This window comes from Podarcis raffonei, chromosome Z, assembly GCF_027172205.1.
Source record: "Podarcis raffonei isolate rPodRaf1 chromosome Z, rPodRaf1.pri, whole genome shotgun sequence".
NCBI classification, from domain to species: Eukaryota; Metazoa; Chordata; class Lepidosauria; order Squamata; family Lacertidae; genus Podarcis; species Podarcis raffonei.
The window spans coordinates 28457535-28468424 of NC_070621.1; the positions used below are offsets into that span (position 1 = coordinate 28457535).

At 42.4% G+C, this 10890-nt stretch overlaps 1 protein-coding gene across 8 annotated transcripts in view; it reads left to right on the forward strand.

The window, feature by feature from the left end:
- Window positions 1-10890, forward strand: part of TENM1 (teneurin transmembrane protein 1) — a 408277-nt gene that overhangs the window by 384550 nt on the left and 12837 nt on the right. For 5 of the 8 annotated variants that reach the window (XM_053373197.1, XM_053373199.1, XM_053373198.1 and 2 more), the window contains 3 exons: window positions 3262-3558; window positions 7966-8067; window positions 10444-10831. In XM_053373197.1, the coding sequence (XP_053229172.1) occupies window positions 3262-3558; window positions 7966-8067; window positions 10444-10831 (787 nt within the window). The remainder of the gene's footprint in view (window positions 1-3261; window positions 3559-7965; window positions 8068-10443; window positions 10832-10890) is intronic. The other 3 variants (XM_053373202.1, XM_053373203.1, XM_053373204.1) reach the window with 1 other exon arrangement.

Consider the following 10890-nt stretch of genomic DNA (forward strand, 5'->3'; position numbering starts at 1 on the left):
TGAAGCCTCCAGAGCGCGATGGGAGCTCCCGCTGCACTCCAGAGGCTTCAGGCGGCTATCTGGAGAGAGAGGGGGGGGTCGGGGCGCGCCGACCCCTTTAACTCTCCAGGCTTCAGCGAAAGCAATGCGAAGCCTCCGGAGCGCGGTCCCACTGCGCTTTGGAGGCTTCGTGTTGCTATCGCTGAAGCCAAGGAGCCTGCATTCACTCCATAAGACACACACACATTTCCCCTTAATTTTTGGAGGGGAAAATGTGCGTCTTATAAAGCGAAAAATACAGTACATATTTGTTTATTCCATTTGTTGCATTTATTTTGTCCCTCAGTATTTGTTGAGACAGTTGCCTATTGTGTTCTCTGTGTGCACAGCAGGTTGGTGAAGAAAGGGACAGGGGAAATTTTCTTAGCAGTGAGAGCAGACCCCTTTGTGCATGCTCAGAAGTGCCCACCTACTTAATACTGAGTGGGGAGGAAACAAGCTGCAGTAGCATAGTGCAGAGAGGAAACTGCTCTGGACAGGCATGGAGGAAATCTTCATCATATATTCTAGCATTCAGTACTGTTACGGAAAACAATCATTCACGGCCCATCCACACTATTGGCCCCATGTTTTCTAGGCACAGGTCTGCACTTTAAAGTGGGGTTTCTTTTTGTTTTTGCCCTGGTGCTTTCTTTGTGAAATTCTGATCTTTAATGCTGAATTGGAACAAACAACAATTTGGGTTTTCAGTGAGTTGCCATTTTGCCATTTGCTCCATTTCAGTGGTAAAGAGTGGGGAAAGCACCAGGGCAAGAGAAGAAAGTGCTCAGAAACAGTGCTTTAAGACATGGAACTGTGCCTAGAAACACACCACAAAAGGAAGTCTGCATGAGCACCAGTAGGTCTTGGCAAAAAAACCAAAACCTGAATCCTGGGTAACACAGGAAAGAATGGTCCATTTGCCTATGGCAAAGAAATAGATTGTGGTGGGGATGCTTGTTTACAAAAAGAATTTGCTAGGCTGAGTCCTGGTTGGCCTTGGAGGAAATTCCTAGGTAGTAGAGAGGGGCAAGGAGGAACTGTATGTGTGGGGAGGGGAACTGATGGTGTTCTCTGCATAGGGAGTAAGTGATGTGTGTGTATTAGAAAAGAGAGCATTTATGTTTTCGACCTATAAAGCTTTAATAGCTCAAGTCTCCAATACCTCAAGGACCAACTTCCCCTGTATGAACCTACCTGGAACCTGAGATCAGCATCTAAGGCTCTGTGCATACACCCCACACCAGGAGAAGTTTGGAAGATTGCAACAAGAGAACAAGCCTCCTCTTGTGCAGTGACCCATGCTTTCTGTGGGCTGCCCTTCCAGCACTGGGCAAATATATATTTATTCTCCCAAGCAATTTGGACAGGGCTAAAGGTCTGGCTTTTGATCATTTATTTTTTTAGTGTTCGCCTTTATGCAGGTGGGGTGGTTATTTAATGTTGGGTTGGGGCACCTGTGGCCCTCCATATATTGGTAGGCTGCAGCTTTCATTGGCTTTAGCCATGCTGGCTGGGGCTGATGGGAGTTGTAGTCCAACAACATCTGGAGCACTTCAGCAGGTTCCCCACTGCTGTTTTACATGGTTGGATGATTTTTGTAGATTTGGGTATATGTTTTTAATGGATTGTGATTGTATATTTTGTGTGGTATTGTCCTAGTAAATCGCTTTGGTACACCTTCTGGCAGTGTGAAGCAATGCATAAATAAAATATATTGAAAGTGGTGTGACTCATGCTCAGGGTCACACCATTCTTTCGCTGCAAAGGTGTAGAAGTGAACAGTTGGCAGTAATCCAGGGAGGGGAAAACACATGCCTCAAGGCTTCATGTTTTCCTAGACACCAGACCCCTGGTGAGCTTTGGCACATAACAGCTTTGAGAAAACTTATATACAGTGGCGTAGCGTGGGGGTGCAGGGGGCCCCAGCCGCACTGGGCGCAACATCTGGGGGTTAGGGTTAGGGGGCGCAAATCCACGTTTTAGGGGGCGCAAATCCACGGGTTAGGGGGCACAAATTACTTGCCTTGCCCCGGGTGCTGACAACCCACGCTACGCCACTGCTTATATAATCCTGAATCAGAATGAAAATGAGAGTATATGGCAGTGTCAGGTTCTAAGAAACCAAAGTTATGTTACAGTGGACTTCAGTGGCCTGCTTCATGAAAGGAAGGGTGTGGCCAGAGATGGGAGGGATGAGGCTACTGAGAATTATTAAATAATCAGGCTTGTTACCATGAGACTGAAACCAGAAGTATCTGTTTGCCAATCTGCCAGTAAATTGAAATATTCATTTGAGGCCCTTACCTGAGTTTCCTTTGTAAGAATGAGGCAAGATTCCAGAAAGAAGACCTGCCCCTGAGCAGACCTGAATGATCACTTAGATCAACTGGGAAAATTCTACTCATCGTGCTGCACCCTATAGAACAGGCATTCCCAAACTCGGCCCTCCAGATGTTTTGGGACTACAACTCCCACCATCCCTAGCTAACAGAGGTGATGGAAATTGTAGTCCCAAAACATCTGGAGGGCCGAGTTTGGGGGTGCCTGCTATAGAATTTAATAGACCAGAAAGAAACACACACAATTCTGCTATTGCCCCCAAACTGTGCAATGCCCTTTCCTCTGCCATCAGTTACTCCAGACATATTGTAAAGACATACCTTTTAGCACAGGATTCAAGATTTGCCCCTATTTTATTGGCTTCAGTTCCCAGAATTCCTCTATTTCTTTTTATCTGCTTTTCTATTACCATTTTACTAGTTTTGTGTTTTAGTTTTGTTTTAATGATATTGTTTATTGTTTTAATGCTCTACACCACTTGATGTTCTTTCAAATATGTGTGTGTTGATAGTGAAGAGGGACTTTTTGGTGGCAGTCCAGCTTTGATACACCCTCCTGGAGGAAGTAAGACCGGTGCTACTATTATATTGCTTTTGGTTCTGGAATAACACGTTTTTCTTTGCACAGAGTTTTCAAATTGATTGTACTATCTTAAGTGGTTAGATAATTCATTTATCATATATATATATATATATATATATATATATATATATATATATGTGTGTGTGTGTGTGTGTGTGTGTGTGTGTGTGTTATATTCGATCTTGAAGTCTGCCTCCTTGGAATCCTTATTTTGAATGAAGACATGGTTTTTAAAAATGCAAAATAAATAAAATGCATATCTTCATCTACAGAATTGCTTAGTTGAATTTGTGATGCTGTTCTTGCTTTACAAATTAGGCCCACAACAGAAACCTGCTCTCAATTGATTTTGACCACATCACAAGAACAGGGAAGATCTATGACGACCATCGGAAGTTCACTCTTCGGATACTCTACGACCAGGCAGGCCGCCCAATCCTTTGGTCTCCCCTCAACAAATACAATGAAGTCAACATCACTTACTCACATTCTGGATTAGTGACCTTTATCCAGAGAGGGACATGGACTGAAAAGATGGAGTACGATCCAGGTGGGAAGATCATTTCCAGAACATGGGCAGATGGAAAAATATGGAGCTACACATACCTAGAAAAGGTGATTCATTTTTGTAAATGGTTTGTGAAGACTGCAGTGTAAATTTGATTATCCACATTTAGAAACTCAGAGAAGCCCCCACTGGGGAGAAAATAATTGGATTTAATTAGATTATTATTAATAATAATTACTTGCAAAGATGGCTTCTGAACTGTTTAAAGCACTGTTTCCCAAACTTGGGTCTCCAGCTGATTTCAGACTACAGTTCCCATCATCCCATACCACTGGTCTTGCTAGCTAGGGATGATGGGAATTGTAGTCCAAAAACAGCTGGAACCCCAAGTTTGGGAAACAGTGCTTTAAAGTGTAAAACCAAATATAAAAATATGTACACACATGTTAAAATACACCCAAAACAATCTCATCAAAACAATAAAAACATCCATAAATAAAAATGCACAGTAAAACAAGCCCATTAAAACAGCAAAACAATTAAAACAGCAATTAAAACTATCAGATTAGGAGGTCTAAACAGGTGTGTCTTCAAGATCCAGCAGAATGTCTGTACAAATATAGGGCCTCTCATATTTCAACAGAGAGAGCATTGAACACTGATGCAACCCAGAGATGGGGAATCTGGTGTCTTCCAGATGTTGCTGGACTCCAGCTCCCAGCCAGCATTGCCAATGCTCAGAGATGATGGAGGTTGTAGTCCAGCAACACCTGGAGGGCCACAGCTTCCCCATCCTTATTCTAGACTAAATAATTTTTATTTTAGATGAAGGATCTAAATTAGCAATAATTGAGGAATTCAATTTCTATGAAATCCAGTGGGAATTGATCTCTCAGACTTATAGAGCTGCTCCCGACATTAAATATCTTTGAGATTTCACATTTCTCCAGTTCTTGCAAAACAGTTGTCAACTGATAAATCTTACCCAAACACAGTAATGTGTGTGTTTTAGAGTAAGATACTTTAGAAATGCATACACTGAGATAAAACAATGCTTTACAGTACATGCAGTTTTTCAGGGGAAATTTTTAATCTAAAAATTGGTGCATAGATTGGATGGGATGGACCTTTGAATGAACACATGTGAGACTAGCATGTAACTGTCTATCTCTAGCCCAAACTGAGGGGCCCAAACAGAATATGCTGAACCTGTGGGATCTCATTGGCTTTTACACAACTCAAACATCCTCATCATCCTCATTATTAGACATAAGAAGGCCCTGCTAGATCAGGCCATGGCCCATCTAGTCCAGCATCCTATTCTCACAGTGTGTTGTCAGAGTATATTACGGCGAGCAACCCTCTCCTCCATGAATTTGTCTTAATTCTCTTTCAAATCAAAGCTGTCTACGTTAGTGGTCATCATTGCCTCCTCTGGGAGCAAGGAATTACTATTACTTACATTTGTTTGTTTGTTTTTTTACATTTCCTCGAAGGAGCTCAAGGTGTCATATGCGGTTCTCTTCCTCTTTCTATTTTATCCTCACAACCAGAGAGGTACAGTAGGCTGAGAGCCAGCGACTAGCCCAAGGTCACCTGGTGAGCTTTGCAGCTAAGTGAGGACAAGAACCAGAGTCTTCTGTGTGTTAGTCCAACACACTAACCACTATGCCATACTGTCTTGGAGAGTTGTAACACAGTGGTGGAGCATGAGCTATTGCAGGCAGAAGGTCCCAGATTCATTCTCTGAGATCTCCAATTAAAAGGATTGGGTAACAAGGGATGGAAAAGACTCTTCTCTCTCAGAAAGCCTCTGTCCATTATAGAGTAGGCATTACTGGGCCAGGTGAAAGGCAGACTGTTCCTTTCTGTGTTCCTTTCTATGTTCCTTTCTATATTAATGTGGAGCTCTCAGGTTTAGAGGTGGTTTGAACTTAGGAATACATGTGAAATGGAGAGGTTTCCTGCTGAGGTCAGGATCCCCCTCCTTTTGCAGAAACCACTAATGAGCAGAAAGGCCTAAATGTCTGCTAACAGCTAATGACAAAGAGCCACTGTGAAAGAGTTGCCTATTGGATTTAAATGGGCCTTGGGTGACATAGTTATGAGTGATGCAAAGATGAAATGTGGCATTTCATCTCCGTATCTGTGTTATCCGAGTCATCTCTACAGCATGCACTTTAAACTCGGAGGGGGGGTTACATTCCACATTCCAAGTGTTAATGCTCAGTTTTACAATTCTTAAGGTGGCTTTGTGAGCATTAACTTTTCAATATGACAAGCTGCCTCTTAAGGGGCGGAGGAGGGGGGGACATGCTTGTTAACACATCCCAAAAGATTGACATGGTGAGATAAAAGCAGGGGTGTGTGATTTTTCACCAACCCCATACCACCTCTAGCACCAAAAGGCTCCCAAACCCATGGAGACAGTGCTTTTTTTCTGGAGGTACTCAAGGGTACACAGTACCAGCACCTCCCTCCCCCTAAAAAAAATGTTAAAAGTGTGGCGCTTACAGTAACAACATCATGGTGAGTACCAGCACTTTTTTTCTTTAAAAAAAGGGGGGAGCACTGCATGGACCCAACTTTCACAGGCACGAGAGGCTTCAAAAGAAAGGGGGCGTGGTACTGTATTCTACAAAGGAAAGAATCGCAATACACCTGCTAGCAAGATGACATTTTATGTATCTGATGAAGTAGGTTGTAGTACAGGAACATGTATGCCATAATAAATTAGCCTTTAAGATGCTACAAACTCCTTAGTTCTTTTCGCAATACACATCATCTTCATTTTTAGGCTTTTTCAATGCATTGGGGGTTGGATCTAAAGAGCCAAAGAGCAGAAAGAAAATAGCTGCTGGCATTTTTCTGCAAGAGTTTGTGAAGCGGTTTAACAGGTAGCTCAATTGTTTTCACACTTCCCTTGTGCAAGGGAAGGGGGATCCTTTTTTGGTATAACTTGTTGCCCCACTTGGTGCTCTAGCACAAAGCAAGAATTTTCTGCGAATGCAGAATAAGTTCTGCATACAAAAGGATGGTTTTGGATCCACCCCAATGTTCTTCTGAGCTCATGAGTGTAGCTTCATGGTGTTTCCCCCCTCCCAACCCAATGGTTTAATCACAGTGTTGGAGAAAGCTTGTACTCACTTTATGCATGAAGTAAGAGCATAATGAAATTTATGAGACAAACACTGGCATGGCTACTAGCTTGCTAAAAAGCGGGGAACGAGAGGGATTTCTGGTCACCTTCCCAGAGCAATATGCACAGGTATACCACCAAATACTGCTGTGCAAATGACTTGTCAATTTCCACACCAAGAATTTAAAAAATACACACGTTAATACAGGCGACAAACATTTTGCACACGGGTTTTGTTCCTGCCTGCCCCCTCATGTGTTGGCGGAGCATATATAAGCCTGCTCCGCCCTGTGATGTATCTGTTCTTCCTTCTTCCGGGTCCAAAAGGACCCGCATGTTAGCAATCGCACATCAGCTGGAAACACCTAAAATTTCTCTACCTGTACATGAAAGCAAATAGCTGTAGCAACCAAAAACAAAATTACAAATAGCATCAAGCAGTGATGCAATAAAGATTTACTTAGACAACGTATTTCAGCTGTACAATCTGTTTTTAAGGGCAAGGGAGATAGAATCCTTATAAAATTAATCATGGATCAAAAAGTGTTGGTTTGGCTTATTAGCCATCCATTATTTGTGGCCACTACCAATCACCTCCCCTCACTTGGGTCCTCTGGCATACACAGAGGGCTGCAGGGGACAGGACAATGCAGTGACATGTAGAAAGTACAAAATAAGAGCCTTTCTTGTGCTACTCAGAGGATATTCCTGCTACTACTCACTTCTTAAAAACTGCTAATTATAAAACTGGTTGGTGCCCGGGGTCCTGTTCACTAAGTGGTAGAGGCACTTACCTAATGGTAAGCTGGTGTGTGAATTTGTGGATCCCTGAGCCTAATACACATTTCAGATATGAACTCCTCATATTTACACAATGACAATGATAATAAAACCAATCTTATTTAAAAGGTTCTTAACAATCTTCCTTCCTGTAACAGATTTTTTTAAAAAGCATTCACTGTAAAAAATATTTCCAAATGTCTGCTTTGCATTTAATAATTATCAAACAAAAAAAAATGCATATGTGAACATATCCTTCTCTCAAACATGGATTTCCAGAACCCCTTTTAAAATACGTAAGCACCTGAGTAGATTCTGTATTCCCTTTCCTGGTAAAAATAAGTCGTGATAAAGAGATCCCACCACATCCAAAACTACATATAGGCTCAGTTCGGACATCACATCTAAATGTGGATAAAGTAAAACTATGGTTTGGTGTGATTTCCAAATTGAGAACCATGGTTTGTGACTGGCTGGAAAAGACAGAATTAGAAACAATGGTTTGACATAGGTAAATACCATGGTTTGTGCTGACTATGATATGAGACGATGTCTGAATTAACTAACTGTAGTTAATGGTCACCTCTACCTCCAGAGACTGCTGCACAACAGAGACGGGAGTAAACTTATGAAGCTGAGTGCTGAGAGGATGAAAAAAGAAGGCAGACAAGCAGCCCTAAACCAGGGTCTGCCTGTGGTATGTTTGAAAACTCAAACCATGGTTTGGGTTCCAAACTATAGTTGGTACAAACTATGGTTTGGGATGGTGTCTGACTTGAGCCAACTTGTATTCTATCTGTATTCTGTCTCAGTACGTTTGCGTGCATTTTGTTGAGCTGAAAAGACATTTCTAACAATTGTTCATATATTTGTGTGTGTTTCAGGAATGTGGACAGGAAGGCTCAATTCAGTCATCCCAACTCCCTCCAGTGCCTGGAAGGGACTTAACAGGGACAAACTAATTTTTATAATGAGAGATCTATGATCTCCTGTAATCTCCCCACCACCACTGCCGCCCTATAAACATCCACATGAGGTTTGGATGAGCCAAAAGAAGAGGGTTAAGTCTAGACACACAGACTGGAGCTGCTATTAGTTGCAGAGTGGTAAGCATACAGGTACTATAAAGGGGCCCACATATGTCCTCTCCTCAACAAATAGCAGCTCCAGGGAGGAGTGTAATCTGCACTGGAAAATCGACACCGGACAAGCACTGCCTAAACCTCCAGTGCCATCACCCTTATCTACTACTCCTATCTTGTATGAAGAGAATTACAATATGTCAGGACATCTCATCAGAGGCCTCTCAATTACAGGCACACCCACCCACATGCTTACAGTATGTGTGTTCTACTCACATGCAACCATGTGTATATATGCGACTCTGGGAAATAAATAAATAGAATCATACCAGGAAATGGCAGGAAAGAACTGGAGAGTTCTTGTGGCTTGCGAGGAGATCCTCCCCAGAGCCCAAAGAGGATGTCAATGATGACTGAGGAAGCCCCAAAGAGACCTGAGGCACAGCGGGGCTTCATTTAGGCTGTTCAACCTCCCAGCCCAACAACTGACGCGTAGGGTAGGCGCAGCAGCAACACCTTGCTTTCAGCCAGCCGCAGAGCTTCAACTCTAGATATTTTGGTCTGGATTGGAGAGAGAGCACCACTTCAAGCAATCATCGCTCCATTTCAAATAATTCTGGAAGTTATATTTTGTTAAGGGTGCTGTGAGTTATTAGGAGACTCCAGTTCCTTTCACAGTCTTACAATTCCCAGAGCAGTTTAAAAGCCAATCCTTCACGGGGAATATAGGAATTGTAGCTCTGGGAGGGCAATAGGGGTCCCCTAAGAATTATCAGCATCTTTAACAAACTGCAGCTCCCAGAAATCTTTGGGGGAAACCATGGCTGTTTAGAGTGGTACTGTACTGTTTTAAATGTATGCTTTAAATGTATGCTGTGAATGTTGCCTTTTGATGGCGCGCTTTGTTTCATAACTTTCTACAAGGGCTGGAGACTTACTTTAAACAAAAGGGGTGGGAAGGCACCAGGTTGGGAACCAATGTCATCTTTTGTTGCTTGTTTGGTCTGTGCAGCAAAAGGAGCAAACATGTAAACATTTGGGAGCAGAAAACGAGCCTATAGTTTAGTCTGTCTCTGGGAGCAGCTTCAGGCATTTCAGAGAGAGGAGTTACAACACCCTTGATACACACCACATCTGCCTCAATGTCTGAAAAGGAAGCTCCACGGATAGTGTTTGCAAAAGCTTTCCCCACATGCAAAGCTTGTACATTCCTGCTGCACCCGATTCATTGACAGATGCTGCAGCAGTGGTGTACTAAGAGTCACTTTGAAGCCTCTTAAACCAGCCAGTTTTACTTGGAAAGGGAATGAATTAGGAATGCTCAGTGTCTTACAGGATCAAGAAGCCACTAGAGCTTGTTCAAATGAAATGAAGGGGAGGATCGATACCTATTTTGCTGCTCTGTGCTCATGATACAAACTCACCTTTTGATGACTTTCTGAAACCTGAGTGGTTTTATGTTGCTTTCATTGGTACACATAACTAGTCATGGGATTCCCTATTTAGATTTTAAAAAAAGAAAAAAGTTATAACTCGTTTGCAAGTAGGGTTAGGGGAGAAATTTGATTCCATTCACATCTCCCTAATTCACACTTCTCCACATTCACAAGCCAAAGCACAACCATCCTTCAAAGTTCATACTTCTCTGAATTTTGCAATGCACCTTCTACAGCCAAGTAATGCATACAAAAATGCATAGACTGTGGTAAATATATATATTTGTGAAAATGACATACAAAAATACATTATATTGGGAGAAATAGCCCTTCAAAAAGATGTGTATTAGGAGATACTTGCATTAAAACGCTGACAAATTTTCGTTATGAGTGTGTGTGTGTGAGAGAGAGAGAGAGAGAGAGAGAGAGAAATTTTTTTTGGAGAACTGAGCCCAATAGCAGAAAAATGGGGAACTGAGAGTGACCAAAATCAACAAATTTGCCACCATTGCTTGCAAGTCATTGTGCTTGTTGTTTCTGTGTTTTTTCTTTCAGTCTGTGATGCTTCTCCTGCATAGTCAGCGTCGTTACATCTTTGAGTATGACCAGTCGGACTACCTACTATCTGTCACCATGCCAAGTATGGTACGCCACAGCTTTCAGACAATGCTGTCTGTTGGATACTTCCGCAATCTCTATTCCCCACCAGACAGCAGTGCATCTTTCATCCAGGACTTCACCAGAGACGGACGGCTTCTGCAGACCCTCTACCCGGGTACAGGGCGCAGGGTTCTTTACAAATACACCAAGCAGTCCAGACTTTCAGAGATTCTTTATGACACCACGCAAGTCTCCTTTACTTATGAAGAGTCATCAGGTGTTATTAAAACAATACACTTGATGCATGATGGATTTATTTGCACCATCAGATACAGGCAAACAGGTAGGTTGAAACTGTATATTATTATTTGGGCTGTGCTTGTGTCATATATTTGTGGTATA